Here is a 19,577-nt window from a genome sequence, read left to right on the forward strand (position 1 = left end):
CCGAGTTGATCAATTAGAATCCAAAACAAAGACTTGACTTTTTTTCAGGTGTTAAATCATTGTTCTTTTATTCAGTTTCTCTTGGGCATTTTGAAATACTAAAAACAGCTTATAGGTCCTACTTTGAGAACCCCTGACTTAGGTAGGTAGTCCACAGGAAAAGCAAGCACTACCAAGAGGAGAAAAAGCAACCAATAGTAGTAGTAGGGGCGGCCTTTTTCCTCTACAATGAAACTTTTGGTGCTTGCTTCGGCAGCACATGTACTAAAATGGAATTTTTGTTTCTTTTCTGTGTCAGAAACATCTCATTTTAGACTGGTTTATTTGTTTTGGTGTTGGAGGTAGTGTTTTCATTGTTCATCTTTATTTTTTGTTTTAGGAAGGAAGACTTCAAGAAGTCATTGAAACCCTTCTCTCTTTGGAGAAACAGACCCGCACTGTGAGTAGATGAGAGTAAAAAACCTCAGTTATCATTAATTTCACTTAATAGTGCTCCATTAATTTCAATATATTTTCATTCTTACAGGCTTCTGATATGGTGTCTACATCCCGTATCTTAGTTGCAGTAGTGAAGATGTGCTATGAGGCTAAAGAATGGGATTTACTTAATGAAAATATTATGCTTTTGTCAAAAAGACGGAGTCAGTTAAAACAAGTGAGTTCATGACTACATTTGCATTTAAATAAGGACTTTAGAAAACCGTTCTATGAATCTGCTTTTAAATTTACTGTTAAGTCAGCATTACATTCTAGACAGTTTATAAAAATTCTGTCCATATTTTTATGTCAGCTGTTTTTATGTTTTTCTTCTAGTTTTTATATATTTGCATATTTTTACAAATTGTGCAGAGTGTTGGTGCAGCTTTGTTCTATTTCCATGTGGCTCCATGTCTTTGTGTTTATTATTTTATTTATTTTTTTGAGAGAGATTGTCCACACATGCCCAAGCATGTGGTGTGGGGAGTGGGAGAGGAAAAGAAAGAATCTCAACAGGCTTGCCACTGAGCAGAGCCTGGCAGGTCTCACAACCCTGAGATCATGACCTGAGCCAAAATCAGGAGCCGGAAACTCAACTGACTGAGCCAAGGCGCCCCTGTTTTTTGCTTTCAAATAAAGGTATTAACATTGTAAAACAGGGTAGTAGTGGAAGGAAAAACAGAAATACGGTATTCTTGTTGAAGTCTCTTGTTTTATTAATTAGTTTACTGCTAGAGTGAACTTAGTGTTAGTGTGGGATAAATTATTTTTTGCAAAAAATGAATTGTGTATGTGTTTTTTAGGTAAGTTTGCATGCATATAATTTGTTGTCAAGAATTAACATGCAGCAGGGGGCCGCCTGGGTGGCTCAGTGGGTTAATAAGCCTCTGCCTTCGGCTCAGATCATGATCTCAGGATCCTGGGATCCAGCCCCACATCGGGCTCTCTGCTTCCCCTCTCTCTCTGCCTGCCTCTCTGCTTACTTGTGATCTCTCTGTCAAATAAATAAATAAAATCTTAAAAAAAAAAGAAAAAAAGAATTAACATGGAGGGGTGTCTGGCTGGCTCAGTTGGTAAAGTGCATGACTCTTAATCTCTGGGTTGTGAATTTGAGCTCCACGTTGGGTGTAGAGACTACTTAAAAATAAGATCTAAAATTAATACAGATTTGAGGCAGTCTAGTATATATGAATGAAATTCATTTAAATGTGTCTTTTACTGCTCAAGTCTGTGGTGTGAGAGACTATCATAGAGTCAGCTGAGAAACTGGCGTAGATGAACCATTGTCTTCCTCTGATTTTCTTTCTTTCTTTCTTTCTTTCTTTTTTTTTTTTAAGATTTTATTTATTTACTTGAGAGAGAGCATGAGAGGGGAGAGGGTCAGAGGGAGAAGCAAACTCCCTGCAGAGCTGGGAGCCCGATGCTGGACTCGATCCCGGGACTCCAGGATCATGACCTGAGCTGAAGGCAGTCACTTAACCAACTGAGCCACCCAGGCACCACCCCTCCCTCTGATTTGCTAAGATACTTGCTTTTTTTTTTTCCCCTATTGCAGGAGATAAGTACTTTATTATATTTTTTATTAACATATAATGTATTATTTGTTTCAGGCATACAGTTCTGTGATTCATCAGTCTTACACAATTCACAGCACTCACCATAACACATACCCCCCCCAGTGCTAACAGGTTTGCTTTCTATAGGACAGTTTGGAAAGGGCTGCTTATTTATTTGTCTGGAGGCACCCTGGGTTAAAGTAAACAAAAATATGTGTTTATTATAGTACTAGTGCCATTCAAAGCACATATCCAAAAACATGGATTATTAATAGAGCCATAACATTTCAGAGCTAGTAGAAAGGACTGTTAAACTCTGTTGCTTTTCTGATTGAGAAACTGACATTTTTATGTAAGACATTTGTATGTAAGCCAGGTAACCTCTAGTTCAGTGCACAATGTAAATCACAAGTGACATTGGTACATCTTTAGCAGGATGATTTGTTTTGTAAAAGTTAGACACATGGGGCACCTGGGCGGCACAGTGGGTTGAGCAGCTGACTCTAGATTTCAGCTCAGGTCATGATCTCAGAGTCGTGGGATGGAGCCCTGCATCAGGCTCTGCACTCAGCTCTGACTCTGCTTGTCCCTTTCCCTCTGCTCCTCCCCCAGCTTGCTCTCTTGCACACTCTCTCTCAAATAAATAAGATCGCAAAAAAAATAAAAGTTACACACTCACACAGCAGTCTAGAATGAATGACATGGAACAGTGAGTGGCACTAGGAGACCTGAAAGGAGGGGGAGAGGGTTTTGATGAGGTTGTCAGGGACGCTTCCTGGAGGGAAGAGAGTTTGAGCCAGTCTCGCAGCTGGCTGATGGAGTGACCACAGCTGCAGTGGGGCTCTTCTTTTCGCTGTGACACGTGTCGTCTTATCTCCGGAAAGTGCTTAAGGACTCAAAATGTGCCTCTCCTTTTCCCATAATTACTCTTTACCTAAAACTTTTCTTTTTGCTTGACCAGACGTAGAAAGTAATGATTTTCTTAAAATAACCTTTTCTAGATTGCTTAAAATTAATGGTTTCTAATTCACTGTCTGTCACTTGAGCCCAGGGGGTAAGCCTCACTCCAACCATGACTTACCTAATGACTTGTATTTTTTTCCAGGAACAGCAGGATGTTCACTTATCATTAGAATATTGATATAATTGTTTGTTTTGTTTTTCTTGTACCCCATCTGATTTCTGTTAATGTAGTTTTTGCACAGCTTTTAGAATTACTAAGTCGTATGCCCTTCTAGAAATCATGGTTATAATTAGTGTTACAGGGGTCATTTTTTGAGATACAAGGTGTCCCAGAGCCTTGCACTTATTGAAAGAGTTCTATTTTGTAATAAAACCTTCACTTTCTGGAACTCCTGTGTGTCTGAACAGCCAGTTTTTCAGATAATTAGAAGTTCAACCCAAGCTACATGAATATTGTTTTTCAAGGAAATCTTCACAGGATAGACCATGGGATTTTTTTTTTTTTTTTTTTTAAGCATGGTTGATGTATAGCTGACAGAAGGTATTGTTTATTTTTCTGCTGTCTTAAATGAAATATGCATTTCCTTGATGACAGAGAGTCCTAGTTACTATTCTCAATTATTATGATAATTGATAATGCTGTTTAGAATCTGTATTAGAGGTTGCAAACTATAGGCCACGGACCAGGTCACATCTGCTGGCTCTGTAATAAAGGTTTTTTTGTGTGTTTTTTTTTTTTAAGATTTTATTTATTTATTTGACAGACATAGATCACAAGTAGGCAGAAAGGCAGAGTCAGGCAGAGAGAGAGTAGGAAGCAGGCCCTCTGCTGAGCAGAGAGCCCGATGCTGGGCTTGATCCCAGGGCCCTGAGCCGAAGGCAGATGCCTCAACCCACTGAGCCACCAGGCGCCCCCTGTAATAAATTAGGTTTTTTAAAGAGCCACCCATTTGTTACTCATGGGCAGCTTTGTAGTTACAAAGGCAGAGGTGAATATTTACCACAGAGACCCTATGGCCCACAGAGTTTAAAATATTTACTATGTAAATACTTAGTGAAATTTACCGAAATGTTTTGCTGACCTCTGACCTAGGTGATAGAATGTTAGAACTAGAGGTAATGTAGTCCAACCCATTTATATTATCTGTGAGGAACCTGAGGTGGGGGTACGTGACCGTCAATGTCATATTTTATTGAGGGGACTGTGGGTGACCATGGCTTCTTCTCCCTGCCCAGAGGTAGAACTATTTAACCTTCTGCTCTGCCCCTGATTCTTTTCTTCAGTCGCAGTATCTGTTGGCTGTGACTCCATTGTGTTCACCCCACTGTTGAACTCTGCTTTTCTCTTCTCTTTCTCTCCCCTTTCATATTTTACAGCTACTTCTGTGCATTTTGCTAGGTCTCAAAAAAAAAAAAAAGCTATTTAGGAAGTCTTTTTTAGATTTTACTTATTTATTTGAGAGAGACAGAGAACGTAAGCGGAGAGGTGAAGAAGGAGCCCAATGGAGGGCTCGATCTCAAGACCCTGAGATCATAATTGAGCCGAAGGCAGATGCCTAACCAGCTGAACTGCCCAGGCACCCACCCCATCTAGGAAGCCGCCTTTTTTTTTTTTTTTTTTAAGATTTTATTTATTTGACAGAGATATCACAAGTAGGCGGAGAGGCAGGCAGGCTCATGACCTGAGCTGAAGGCAGAGGCTTTAACCCACTGAGCCACACAGGCACCCCTAGGAAGCCTTCTAATAGACATCTTCAGATACCCCTTTGTGTCATCAGTTCACTGTTTGTAGTGGAGAGGGTAGAGTCTTTCATCTGAGGTTTTCCTAACCTTTTTGAGCAGTGAGCGGCAGGGAGCCCAATGCGGGGCTCTATCCTTGGACCCTGGGAGCATGACCTGAGCTGAAGTCAACTAACTGACTAAGCCACCCAGGTGCCTCCTATCGGAGGCATTTTACATTTTTTTTAAAGATTTTATTTATTTGACAGCACAAGCAGCGGGAGAGGGAGAAGCAAGACTTCCTGCAGCAGGGAGCCCAAGGCGGGGCTTGATCCCGGACCCTGGGATCACGACCTGAGCTGAACGCAGTCGCTTAACGAATTTAGCCACCCAGGTGCCCCATGAATTTTTTAAACACAAGCTCTACACCCAACATGGGGCTTGAACTTATAACTCTGAGATCAAGAGTTGCATGCTCTACAAACTAAGCCAGCCAGGCACTCCATATGTTTTTTTGATAGGCATTTCCATTTCTAGGATTGCTTGGGAAGACCAGATTTGAACATAGCTCTTCCATCAATGAAATACTTTCTTTTTAACTATATAAGGAATGACTCTTACTTATGAATAGTTTTTATTATTTTAGGCTGTTGCAAAAATGGTTCAACAGTGTTGTACTTATGTTGAGGAAATCACAGACCTTCCAATCAAACTTCGATTAATTGATACTCTACGAATGGTTACAGAAGGAAAGGTAAGTTCTCCATTGGTTTAACTCACAGTGGAAAGTCCTGTCTTTTCTATTTTCAGAGATTGTTATATAGACATTATATCAATAGGTATGTATTTTTTTTATTATTTTTATTAACATATAACATATTATTTGCCCCAGGGGTACAGATCTGTGAATCATCAGGCTTACACATTTCGTAGCACTCACCATAGCACATACCCTCCTCAATTATATATATTTTTTAAGATCACAAAATAGATCATCACCTTGATTGAACCATTGTCTTTGTACATTTCCTTCTGGTATCTTCCCATATACAAATGAATATATTTATTTATTTTTATATATATATTTCAAAGATTTTGTTTTTAAGTAATCTCTTCACCCATCATGGGGCTCGACAAATGACCTGGAGATCAAGAGTCAGATGTTCTTCCAAATGAGCCATCCAGGCACCCCCAAATGAAAATATTTAAATAGTGGCAGTCTTGATATATCCAGGTTTTTCTAGGAATTAGTGATCTTACCCCAAGTTTACATGTGGTAATAATGAATCAAAGATAAAGCTAATTCTTCACCCTAGCCTGATCTTGAGATGGCTAAGGTTTCACTCTACTATTTAAAATAATACTATTTAAAATAATAAAGAGTACTGGGGAGCCTGTCTGGCTCAGTTCGTAGAGCAAGTTGACTCTTGATCTTGGAGTTTGAGTTTGCGCCCCATATTGGGTGTAGAGCTTACTTTTAAAAAAAAAGGAATAGCATATTCACAGTGTAAGTTTAATTTTCAAAATTTCACTGTCTTGCCAGAATCCATTTGTATTTCTTTGATCCCTTTTTAATAACATGATATTAACATAATAACAGCTGTATTTGTACATGGAGGATAAAGTGCACAGTAACTGCGGGTTAAATACTCTTGGGCTTAGTTTGAATAACTCTATCTTTAAAATGTTAATACATTTCCATGGCAATTTTGATAATATAGATTTCTTATATTTGTAGATTTATGTTGAAATTGAGCGTGCTCGGCTGACAAAAACATTAGCAACTATAAAAGAACAAAACGGTGATGTGAAGGAGGCAGCCTCCATTTTACAGGAGTTACAGGTAAGGATGTGAGAATCTTTATATTTAGTCAGCAGTATTTCTTGTGGAAGTAGCTTATTTTGACACCTTATCACTTATTCAAAACTACCAAGACTACCAAGACTAAGAGCAAGCTGTGGAGCATGAGGTTTATTCGGGTACCTGAAAATTATGTAATTAGGGTCCTGGTTAAATTTAACTGTTAAAAAAGTTTTGAAGAAAAGTTAGAATCAATGCATTAGTCTTGATTTTGTGCTATTTGAAAATTTTCATTCTCTTAGAACTTAAATAAAATTAGTAATTCATGTACTGTGTATGCCTTGGGGATTTGCTAATAATCATTAACTTTATTCTGAATGAATATTTGATGGATGGTCAATTTCTAGGCTAAATTATTTTAGCAAAGAAAAATTGCCTCATAATTTGCCGTATTTCAGGACAAATTTTTAAGAGATCTTTTTTTTTTTTAATAGTTTTCTGAAAAAATTTTTTTTTAAAGATTTTACTTATTTATTTGATAGACAGAGATCACAAGTAGGCAGAGAAGCAGGCAGAAGGAGGAGGAAGCAGGCTCCCCACTGAGCAGAGAGCCCAATGTGGGGCTCGATCCCAGGACCCTGGGATCATGACCTGAGCCGAAGGCAGAGGCTTTAATTCACTGAGCCACCCAGGTGCCCCCACAATACTATTTTTATCCCCATTTTTCTGCTAAGGAAACTGAAACTGAAAGGGATTAAGTAATGTGTCTAAAGTCATTGCCAAGAAGTGGTAAAGTTCAGATTCATACTAGTTCTGTTTGGGTTCAGGCTTTTTTTCTTCTTCTGAATTAAAAGACTTTGTTTTTTAGAGCAATTTTAGGTTTATAACAAAGTCGAGTGGCAAGTACAGAAAGTTCCTATATGCTCCCCTATGCCACCCCCCCCCCACAATACCCACACACATGCCCAACTTTCCCTTCTACCAACATCCCCGACCAGAGTGGAACATTAGTTATAGTTGATAAACGTACATTGACACATGGTCACCCAAAGCCTATAGTTTGCATTAAGGTTCACTCTTGGTGTTGTATGTTCTGCAGATTTTTTTTTTTTTTAAGTTTTACTATTTTTTTTTATTTGACAGAGATCACAAGTAGGCAGAGAGGCAGGCAGAGAGAGAGAGAGAGAGGGAAGCAGGCTCCCCACTGAGCAGAGAGCCCGACGTGGGGCTCGATCCCAGGATCCTGAGATCATGACCCAAGCCGAAGGCAGCGGCTTAACCCACTGAGCCACCCAGGCACCCTGTGTTCTGCAGATTTTGACAAACGTATAATAACCTGTGTTCATCAGTGTAGTATCATATAAAGTAATTTTTACTGCCCTAAAAATTCTTTGTGGTCTACCTATTCCTCCCTCCTCCCCATCCCAACCCTGGCAACCACTGATCTTTCTGCTGTCTGCATAGCTTTGCCTTCAGACTCTGTTTTGAACCAGGAGGACTGTGTGCCTCATGATTCAATATCCTCTGAGATATTCTTGCCCAAAAAAAGTCACGTCAATTACAAAAAGCTTCTAGGTTTAACTACCAGTTTACAGGATATACTAGGGGCAAAGGAGCCTCTTAAATGATACCACAGGGATGCAATCAGCATAATTTAGACTCTCGGAAACTATAAGATGATTGGCTTGATTTTGTCAACAAATGTCAAGGAAAAAAGAGCCATAAGAAATGTATCTACCAACTGCAAAGTACAAGCCTTATTTGGATTCTGATTTAATTAAAATAAATGAGAGAGATAATTGGGGATTGATTAGATATTTGGTGATATAAGGAATTTTTAGATAACTTTTTTCAGAGTTTATCTTTTAGAGACACATACTGAAATCTATGATAGGTTGTCTGAAATTTGCTTCAAAGTAATTGACACATGGAGAGTGGGTGAAGACATATAAGTGAAACATTGATGGCTCATCGTATCAGTTTTTATTTTCCCTAACAAAAAATTACAAAGAAAACCATGAAATAAAAACCTTTCTCAGATCTAATAATAATAATAATGAAATAGCCTTACTTCAGTCCACTTTGCTGTTCTACATTTTATAAATTGACTTGCAGTATGTCTATGCCAAATATTAAAAATGTTTTTCGTAGTATTCAACATATTTTATTTTCTATATTGTAATTGTATATTTACTGTAACTCTACCTTCTACATCCATTAGGAGTCATATCAACCTTGTTGTTATCTGAATTTTTAAAAGTCTAGGACCTCTTTTTTTCTGTAATTTTTTTGTTGTTCATCAGCCTGGAAGTGGCATCTATTTTTGTGTTTAGAATCATCATTTCTTGGACTCCTGGGTGGCTCAGTGGGTTAAGCATCTGCCTTCAGCCCATATCATGGTCCCAGGGTCCTGGAGTCGCACCCCATGTCAGGCTCCTTGCTCAGTGAGGAGTCTGCTTCTCCTTCTCCCTCTGCCTGGCTTGTGCTCACTCTATTTCTCTCTCTCTCTCTCACATAAATAAATAAAATCTTTTTAAAAAATTAATGAACTATTGATGATACACAACAACTAATTAAATGAATCTTAGTATTCTAAGCATTGTGCTGAATGAACAAAAACATAGTCCTAAGAGGTTGCATTCTGTTTTTTATATTCTTTTTTTTTTTTCCCAAGATTTTATTTATTTATTTGACAGACAAAGATCACAGGTAGGCAGAGAGGCAGGCAGAGAGAGAGGGGGAAGCTGGCTCCCTGCTGAGCAGAGAGCCCAATGCGGGGCTTGATCCCAGGACCCTGGGATCATGACCTGAGCTGAAGGCAGAGGCTTTAACCTAACACTGAGCCACCCAGGTGCCCTTGAATATTCACCTAGGCGTTCTTGATATTCTTGAAAAGACATAGCTGTACTGATGGAGAACAGATCCTTCCGAGTGGGGGAAGTATGTGCCTATAAAGGGGCAGATGAGGGAGTTTGGGAACTATACAGAACTATTCTGTATCTTGATTGTGATTACACAAGTCTATACGTATGTTAAAACTCACAGAACTTTTTATACCAGAAGAAAAAAAAATACATTTTCCTATATAATTTTTTTAATTGTAAATTCTTGGAGGAAACTAGCTTTTTATATCATCAGCATTCTCTCAGTGTGTGAGAAGCTTCTTACTGTTTGACAGGTGTGAATATTTCCATACATTTAATTATGTAATTTTTAGAAATTATCAAGTATAAACTTATTTGGGGTCTTACTTTGTTAGGTGGAAACCTACGGGTCAATGGAAAAGAAGGAGAGAGTGGAGTTTATTTTGGAGCAAATGAGGCTCTGCCTAGCTGTGAAGGATTACATTCGCACACAAATCATCAGCAAGAAAATTAACACCAAATTTTTTCAGGAAGAAAATACAGAGGTAAGCGTGTCTCTTACTGCAAGTTTACTTTAGAAGTGTTCGGAAAAAAACCTATACACCCCAATTTATTTTATCAACCTTTTTTTTTTTCCCAGAAATTAAAGTTGAAATATTATAATTTAATGATTCAGCTTGATCAGCATGAGGGGTCCTATTTGTCTATTTGTAAGCACTACAGAGCCATATATGATACTCCTTGTATACAGGCAGAAAGCGAAAAGTGGCAACAGGTGAGAACGTATTCTTATACTTGGTTGATACTTACTAGGAGGAATTGCATTTTTTATTTTGAAATGGTTTTAACTTCAGTAATTATATGCAGTCATGTGGTGCTACTTTCTGTTCTGTGTGTTGATAATTCAGTTTATCTATACTGATCCAAACAAATTGTGGCAGTATTCTACATTACCACTTTTGAAGAATGTGGCCTTACTGTTTAAAGGGGGGGACACCTAGGTAGCTCAGTCGGGTAAGCATCCTGCTCTTGATTTTGGCTCAAGTCATGATTTCAGGGTTGTGAGATCAAGCCCCACATCAGATTCTTTCTTTCCCTCTTCCCCTCCCCACTCTCCTGCTCACCCATGCGCAAGCATGTTTTGAATAAATAAATAGATAGATAAATAAAATCTTTTAAAACATAGGGATACCTGGGCAATTCAGTCTGTTGAGCATCTGCCTTCATCTCAAGCCATGATTTGGTGGTCCTGGGGTCGAGCCCTGCTTTGGGCTCCTTGCTTAGTGAGGAACCTGCTTCTCCCTCTCCTCCTGTTCCCCCTGCTCATACTCTCTCTCTCTCTCTCTCTCTCTGTCAAATAAATTTAAAAAAAAATTTTTTTTTATATATATATTTTTAAAGATTTTATTTATTTATTTGAGAGAGAGAACATGAGCAGAGGGTGGGGGCCGAAGGAGAAGCAGACTCTCTGCTGAGTAGGGAGCCCGATGCCGGACTCAGTCCTGGGACCCTGGGACCGTGACCTGAGCTGAAGGCAGATGTTTAACTGAGCCACCCAGGCACCCCCCACAAAAAACTTTTAAAAGAAAAAAAGGCAGGGTGCCTGGGTTGGCTCAGTTGGTTAAGCAACTGCCTTTGGCTCGGGTCATGATCCTGGGGTCTCGGGATCGAGTCCCAGATCGGACTCCCTGCTCAGCAGGAAGTCTGCTTCTCCCTTTGATCCTCCCCCCTCTCATTCTCTCTCAAGTAAATAAATAAAATCTTTTTGATAAAATTTAGGGGTGCCTGGATGGCTTAGTCGTTAAGCGTCTGCCTTCAGCTCAGGTCATGATCCTGGGGTCCTGGGATCGAGCCCCGCATCGGGCTCTCTGCTCATTGGGAAGCCTTCTCCTCCCTCTCCCACACCCCCTGCTTGTGTTCCCTCCCTCGCTATGTCTCTCTCTGTCAAGTAAATAAAAATCTTCTTAAAAAAAAAAAAAATTATATCAGGCGCGCCTGGCTGGCTCAGTCAGAGCAGGTGACGCTTGATCCTTGGGCTCATGAGTTGGCTGGATGTAGAGATGACTTTTTAAAAACAAAAACAAAAACGAAATAAAATAATGTATGTATAGCAGGTCACTTGCTAACAAAGGTTATAGGTAAAAGACCTAGCATTACTTTGGAAAATTATTTCACAAAACTGTTACAAATAGTTTAAATGTATATTCCATGTTTGTGCTGCTAATTTGTTACAATAATTTTTTCCATATACATCTGGCACCAAGTAGTAATTCAAGTTAGCATAGATTCACTGTAATTGTTTCGGAGAAACATATGACAAGAAGCCACAGTAAAGGGCAGCTTGGCAGGATGCTTATTCCCTAAGACTTTCGAGTAGAATACGAAACATGAATACATATATGACAATTCTCCCATGATTTTTTGGTTCCTGCCAGAGGTTCCGCTTTGTTTCTAAGCTTATTTATAATCCATTGTGTTGTACAACATTTTTAGGCTCTGAAAAGTGTTGTCCTCTATGTGATCTTGGCTCCTTTTGACAACGAACAGTCCGATTTGGTTCACCGAATAAGTGGTGACAAGAAGTTAGAAGAAATCCCTAAATACAAGTAAGTACTTTTTTAGCTAGTGCAGTACCTCTCAGCAGAAACACTATTTTGAAAGAAAATAGGTTAACCTATGTGTACACCTGCTGAATTTGGTTGCCGATAGAGAGTGTATTGGTGAATAAAAATAGAGTTCATAAAGTAGTGAAGTGTTTCTTCCACACTGCATTAGGAATTAATGAGCTAATAACATGCTTCATTCTAAATCAATTACCAAGGGCGCCTAGGAGGCTCAGTCAGTTAAGTGTCTGACTCTTGGTCTCAGCTCAGGTCTTCATCTTGGGGTTGTGAGTTCAGGCCTCAGGCTGGTCTCCAGGCCGGGTGTGGAGCCTGCTTTAAAAATAAAGAAAGAAGGGGCGCCTGGGTGGCTCAGTGGGTTAAAGCCTCTGCCTTCGGCTCAGGTCATGATCCCAGGGTCCCAGGATCGAGCCCCGCATCAGGCTCTCTGCTCAGCGGGGAGTCTGCTTCCTCCTCTCTCTCTGCCTGCGTGTGATCTCTGTCAAATTAAAAAAAAGAAAGAAAGAAAGAAATAAGCCATTCATCAAATATCAAGCTCCCTTTAGCAGCTTTTGGTTAATTAATCATTTGATAGAATTCAGTCTTCCTAGTGTGGCGTTCTGTGACTTTCAGTAGTGTGTACCATATAGAGCAGACCTGCGCTTCCTGTGCACAGTGGGCTTTTATTTATTAAAAGCTGTCTTTCCTTTATCTGTCTCATTGGTAAGTTTACCTTACTTAGTCCAGAGACTGGCAAATATATTGCAGGAGGGAGCAGGATATTAAAAAGGGGAATGCTCCATTCAGAATTACTGCGGAAGAAATGGTAGGAAAGTAGGTAAAATAAATAATAATCAACTTAACGTTTTGTTTTACAAGTAAAAATTTGTATTTAAACATTTGCTATTATAGTACATGAAATAACATTGTTACAGATTTGGAATATTAAGTTTTATACGATTTACAGGGATCTTTTAAAACTTTTTACCACAATGGAGCTGATGCGTTGGTCCACACTTGTTGAAGACTACGGAATGGAATTAAGAAAAGGATCTCTTGAGAGTCCAGCAACTGATGTTTTTGGTTCTACAGAGGAAGGTGAAAGAAGGTGGAAAGACTTGAAGAACAGAGTTGTTGAACATGTAAGAACCTGGCATGGTAGAGATGCCATTCTGAAAGTAAACTTTGTCACATTTGAGCACAAACTTTTATTTTTCAAGTTTTTGATAGTCAGATGTGGCTTTTTGGAGGTTATGTCTTTAAGTCTTTGCCCTAGGATTTTTGTTTTTTGGGTATTTTTGCTATGCCCAATGTGGTAGTGATATAAATTTGTTGTTGGAATGTTTATTGTGTATTTCCAAAACCATATCCAAATTTATCTCCTCCCTCTTATTTCCCCCTGCCGTATTCCCCCATTTTTGGCTTTTCAGGAGAAAACAACAACAAAAAAAACACCTGTCTTTTAGCATGCTTATTTTTTTTTTTTTTTTTTTTTAAAGATTTTATTTATTTATTCGACAGAGAGAGATCACAAGTAGGCAGAGAGGAAGGCAGAGAGAGAGGAGGAAGCAGGCTCCCTGCTGAGCAGAGAGCCCGATGCGGGACTCGATCCCAGGACCCTGAGATCATGACCTGAGCCGAAGGCAGCGGCTTAACCCACTGAGCCACCCAGGCGCCCTAGCATGCTTATTTTGAAGGGACTGTCAAGTGTCCAAAATTTTAGGGACACCTAGCTTGCTCAGTCAGTAAAGCATGTGACTCTTGATCTTGGGGTTCTAAGGTTGAGCCTCACATTGGGTTATAGAGATTACTTATAAATAAAATATTTTTTAAAAATCCAAATTTTTTATAGCCTATAAATGAGAAAGAATTTCTGAAGAATGCAGGGGATGCTTGTGAGTGAAAGTTCTTTTTTGATACTTGCTTGGTAGTTTTGGGAACAGGTAGCAAGTCTTAAACCTAATCTTTGATATTCTTGGTGTCACTGTAAATTGAATTATCTCAGTATTCATTCACATAACAAACATTATTGTGAGCCTTCTCTTTGCCAGACACTGTACAAAGTTGTTGGGACATGTGGGAAAGTAAGACATGGTCCCTTGTCTAGGGAAAAAAAATAAGTTATAGGAAAAGATGCATTTATAAATAAAAGTATTCTAGATATCAGGGCACAAATGGTTGTCATGTGGAGTGGAATGTAAGTGGAGAGTTGATTGATTCTACCTGAAAGGGGGCACCTGGCTGGCCCAGTTGGTAGAGCATGGGACTCTTGATCTCGGGGTTGTGAGTCTAAGCCCTGGGTTGGGTGTGGAGGTTACTTAAAATCTTTAAAAAGAAAAAGAAAAAAGAAAGATCAGGCTAGATCTGCAGTAATTGACACAAGAGATAAGATTTGTAAGAAGAGTACCTGGTATGTAGGCAGACGCAATAGTCTGAGCAGGGGAAACAAATGCCTCGAGATGGGGCTCAGTGAGGAAGAAAGTCAGAGATACGGGAAGGGTCTGGAACTTACCAAAGTTTATACACCGCAGTAATGGAAACTTGGAGTTGAGGGGACAGTGATCTTACACAGACCATTCTGGCAGTAAGTGTGGAGAATAGATTTGGGGGAGAGACAGGAATAGGGCTGAGAAGGCTAAGTCAAGGCCCCGTGTGGGCTTCAGCAAGGTGTAGTAGCTGCGGGATTGAAGAATGGATTGGATGGAACTATTTTAAGAAGGAAAATCAGTAGAATTTGGTCATCATTGATTACATTTTAGGGATGAAGGAAAGGGGGTCTAGAATGATTGTCCTTCCTAAGAATTTGGTGTTGCCATGGACCCTATTAGAGACAGGAGGAGGGACCGTTTCTTCAAAGATCAGTTACTTTTCTCTCCCCACTGTTCCCCATTTTTTCTGTGAATGCCATTGTTTTGTTAATAACATAGATAATAATAAAGGGAGGGAGCAGTGGCTCAGTTGGTCAAACATCCTACTCTTGATTTTGGCTCAGGTCATGATCACAGGGTCGTAGAATCGAGCTCCCTTTAGGCTCCAAGCTCAACAAGGAGTCTGGTGGGAATTCTCTCTCCCTTTCCCTTGACCCCTAGCCCCAGCACACTCTCTCTCTCTAAAATAAATTAATAAATCTTTTTTTTTTTTTTTAAAGAATAGTAACAGGAACCATTTCCAGTGAAAATTAGGAAATTTAATTTCAGGTTACCTTTAGTTACAATGATGGTAATATGGTGTTTTAAGATGCTCTCAATCATTTTTGGAATCTGAACCTTTTAAATATTTGTGTCATAATTATTAAAGTTTAACTTTAGATTCTTGCATTTAGTATTCTAGCATTTAGCCTTTTTTGCATTTAGCAAAAACTTTTTAGTATGTTTCTGTGGGTGTTTTTAAGATTTTATTATTTGACAGAGAGGAAGACAAAGAGGGAGAAGCAGGCTCCCCGCTGAGCAGAGAGCCGGCGGGGCAGCATCCCAGGCCCCTGGCATCAGGACCTGAGCCCAAGGCAAATGCTAAACTGACTGGGCCACTCAGGCACTCCTGACTATATATTTCTAAAAAGAGTTGTGGAGAGTATTCAGAATAACTTAAAAGTAACTGCAGAAGCCAAAATATCTAAATTTTGCTTTGTTACTGAAGTTTAGAACCGGCTTCATTCCAGTGTGGGCTATAGAGAAAAGCTCTGAATTGGACATTTTAACTAAACCTATTTGGATATAAGAAAAATAAAATAGACCTATGTGAGTATGAAAACAAGTGGGTTTTTAGCTTTACTGATGACTGTTGGGTGTCCTTCTTGCCCTCTGTCCTCTCCCCAGAATATTAGAATAATGGCCAAGTATTACACAAGGATAACAATGAAGAGGATGGCTCAGCTTCTTGATCTGTCTGTTGACGTAAGTAGTTTGAGTTGTTTGTAGCCAGTCATTTTGAATACGTGTCAACGGACATGTAAAAATTGAATGAGAAAATCAATTTTGTTTTATTATTTAAGTTTAGGTGGCGCAGTTTCTCCAGGCTATCTTGAATACCAAAAAATAGCCTAAGTATCAAGTTTATAGTTACATTAATATTATGTGTCCCCGTTAAAATCTTCACTTAAGTATGGTAGTTTTACATCGATTCCTCTGCGGCCCAGGGTATACGTTTCCATAATGAATACGTCTGGGCTTCCAGAAACGAACCACAGAAAATGTCAGGGAGACTTGACTTCGCTTCCCTTGCAGAGAGAGGTCCCAGGTCACATTAGAGGAGCGCTGGGTTCACGTATGGGTTTCTGTTGGTGACATGTCCGCCACCATGGAGGTGGGGGTCAAATGAGGTGATCCAGAAGCCACTTCTGTCACCAGAGTTTTTCAGTTTAGCTAAAAAAGAAGAATCACGGAGGTTAGAGGCCGAGGTGTGATCCTCGGTTGCCTCATCACCTCCTCACATTTCCCGACAAGGGTCTGAGAGTCCTTAGAAGTGAAGTGTCTTGTCCTTGGCTACATAGTTGCCAGTGGCAGAGCATATGTTGTAACCCAGCATTTCTGGAAACAAGTTATCTTTATAATGGTTACGGGGAAACATGTAGACCAAGAGTGGACCAAGCTGCTGTCGGCAGCAGGCTGGCTGGTGCTGCACCAGCAGTGTTGAGTTTGCAGGAAGGCGGGTTCAAATTCACCCTGATCCCCAGTAGACTCAGAGTCTTTTTGTTCCTTCGTACACATAAAATAAGTGTATTATTACAGGAAGTCAGCAGTTGCTAGCAATGAAGAGTGAATTTTAGCTCTGCATATTCTTAAGTCAAGAGTTCTATTTTCCTTGTATTTTATTTATTGTCTGTATTTACCCTGTCTTAATCAAAGTTGTCTCTCTCTCTTGCAGGAGTCAGAAGCTTTTCTTTCGAATCTAGTGGTTAACAAGACCATCTTTGCTAAAGTAGACAGGTTGGCAGGAATTATCAACTTCCAGAGACCCAAGGATCCAAATAATTTATTAAATGACTGGTCTCAGAAACTGAACTCACTGATGTCTCTAGTTAACAAAACTACACACCTCATAGCCAAAGAGGAGATGATACATAATCTACAATAAGGGTCTCAGCGCCCCTAGTGCTTTTAGAAAAGAGTTGAAAGTGGAAGTCAAAAAAAAGGACTGTTCTGGTGTATATGTTGGGGTTTTTGTTTTTTGTTTTGTTTTGTTTTTCTATTCTCAGCTCCTTTGTCTAAAATGTACAAGATAGTGAATATGTTTAAGGCCCCCTTTGACCTCTCAGTTCCCTGATTTTATCATTAATTTTGCATTTGCAATTGGTGCAAAAAAAAAAGACATTTCTATCGTCTATGTACTCAAAAAATTGTGTCATAACTTACCCAAGTGTGTTTTTCTGTCATTTGAAAACTTTTTAGCTATTATTTGTTCTCATTCAGCTAACAACCATAATTATAATAACAAAAGCAGTGTATGCACATTGACTTTCTATAGTTACCTGTGTTTCTGAACATTTTGTGGGATAGTGATTTAAGTATTTTTTAAATAAAAGAAATTCTGTTGTAAAGCTATCAATTATTTGGTAGAATTTTAAAAAACAACATAGGACATACAAGAACATTTGGGGTAGAGTTGTGATTTGTGAAGAATTTGTATTTTAAATTGTGGCAGAAAGCCTCTAGTCCGAGTGTATGTAGCGTGATCTGGTAGGCTGAAGAGAACATAGACATAACTTTTTTCCCCCTTGAGTCATACTGATTTCCATCAGAGTAGCTTGATTATTTTCATTCCCTTTCCCTGACTTGACCAGTTGCTGAACGAAATCAAGTGACATTGTGTTGACACAGTTTAATACACACAGTCATTTTTATAAGATTTCTTTGTGGCTTTCACTTAAGGGTCTAATTACATTATTAATGTTCCAAATTCATTATCTTCTTATAGGAGCTTTAGTTCCAGTATATGAACACTGGATTGTAACCTAAAATGTTTCAAAAAATGACAACAACCAAAAAGACTCAGCCACCCTCTTAGCAAATGGCATAGTATTGACTTTTTTTTTTTTTTTTGGCAGAGGTTAACAAGTAGTTTTACTGTCAAAAGAAACATCTGAAATCAATTAATAGCAAATTTTGGAAGTTTTTAAAATTTTGATTTATTTCAAGGAAAACTGAAGAATGAGACAATGAAACAATGTTAGAAGCTTATTTAAAATGGTGTTTAAACAAAGAAAGTATGAGGTCTACTTTTAAAAAATCCAAATGAAGGGAGTGGGAGAAAAAGACATTCTGGAAATAGCATTTTTCATAATTCATTTTCATTTAATGATCATTAAATTGTCCTACTCCGTGATGCCAGGGCTGGGGACAATTGTGGGATCTCTGCTATTTATGCTGAGTCATTGTGAGTAATAACCTAGTATTAAGTCTAATTCTGTTCTTTGGAAATTTAATGTATCGGTCACATTAATAACATAAACATCTGCTACCACTTATCTTTAAAAATCTAACCAAAAATATGACAAGGAACATCAGAAGTTCACACTAGCAGTAGGAATATGGTTTAAATTTTCTTCTGAATGAAAAGGATAGAAAATAAAATCATTTTGTATTGTTAATTTGTAAATCAAGTTGGAGCTAATTTGAATCTAGCTTCTCATTAACTCCCTAACTCATAACCCTCGCACTTGCCAGACCGAGGCTATTTGGCCAAATACTTGGTTGCTGTAAAGATCTCAAATGGCCTTCTTTGGTCTTTATTTAACATGCTTGCCCTCAAACCAAGCTCTTTGTGTGTTCTGATTTGGTACCATTTGTAACTGTCCCAGTAACTGAATCCCATTTGGTTTAACTGCTCATCCAGCTCTGGTTTTTTTTCGCCTCCAAGCAAACTTAAATTTCTTAGTGTTACAAAGAAGAATCCATTAACACAGGGCAGTAAAATATTTGAGATGTTCAGAACCCAAAATCCCAGCTTCCATTTCAGACCTAAAGCTAGCTGGTTATGAAAAGCATAGAACTACTTTGTTTTAAATAGGGAAAAGATAGTACTTGACTCGTTTTCGGTTTCATTAGGTTACTAACAGGTGACAAGCCACTGTTTTTTGTTTTCATTTTTTAAATGTTTTTTACCCTTTTATTTTTTATATAATTTATGTTTTTATTTTAGAGTTCAGTAGCTACTTCTTGTAATTACCTTCAATTTCCATATGCTCAGTAATCATTGGAAAACTAATCTTTAAAATCCATACTGTTTCCTTCTCTCTCTTCTACATGTTACATGTATGATATAAGTACATAATTCACATTGTTTTTGGCTCCTGAATAGAGCTGCAATAAAAGCACTAATTTGTGGGTGTGTAAAAACCTGTAGAATAAACTCATACTTGTAAAGATCACTTCTTTTTTCAATTCTCTTGATGTTTAAAACAGAAAGCCATAGGTTTTTCATTCTTTCAAAGTCAGGCTCTCTCCATAAATCTTTTCTCAGCGGTGGGAAAACATTGTGCATGTTTGTTTCAAAAGCCAGCTGGTTGGTATTTTTCCCCCGGGTTCATTCTGATCTGAATTCAGTGACAGGCTATGCCTTCCTGGCTCGTGAGCCATGGTTCTCCAACGTAGCCCATGGC

The 19,577-nt window shown here is 38.7% G+C and overlaps 1 protein-coding gene across 1 annotated transcript in view; it reads left to right on the plus strand.

Moving 5' to 3' along the window:
- PSMD12 (proteasome 26S subunit, non-ATPase 12) overlaps nt 1-19,346 on the plus strand; it is a 28,831-nt gene extending 9,485 nt beyond the window's left edge. The window contains exons 2-11 of the mRNA XM_004749124.3: nt 380-439; nt 527-655; nt 5,362-5,469; nt 6,454-6,558; nt 9,776-9,925; nt 10,021-10,155; nt 11,874-11,986; nt 12,948-13,122; nt 15,796-15,873; nt 16,844-19,346. Of these exons, the coding sequence (XP_004749181.1) occupies nt 380-439; nt 527-655; nt 5,362-5,469; nt 6,454-6,558; nt 9,776-9,925; nt 10,021-10,155; nt 11,874-11,986; nt 12,948-13,122; nt 15,796-15,873; nt 16,844-17,053 (1,263 nt within the window). The 3' untranslated portion in view covers nt 17,054-19,346. The remainder of the gene's footprint in view (nt 1-379; nt 440-526; nt 656-5,361; nt 5,470-6,453; nt 6,559-9,775; nt 9,926-10,020; nt 10,156-11,873; nt 11,987-12,947; nt 13,123-15,795; nt 15,874-16,843) is intronic.
- Nucleotides 19,347-19,577: the final 231 nt, after the last annotated feature.

This window comes from Mustela putorius, unplaced genomic scaffold, assembly GCF_011764305.1.
Source record: "Mustela putorius furo isolate JIRA1106 unplaced genomic scaffold, ASM1176430v1.1 tig00000487_pilon_pilon_pilon, whole genome shotgun sequence".
Classification (NCBI taxonomy): domain Eukaryota; kingdom Metazoa; phylum Chordata; class Mammalia; order Carnivora; family Mustelidae; genus Mustela; species Mustela putorius.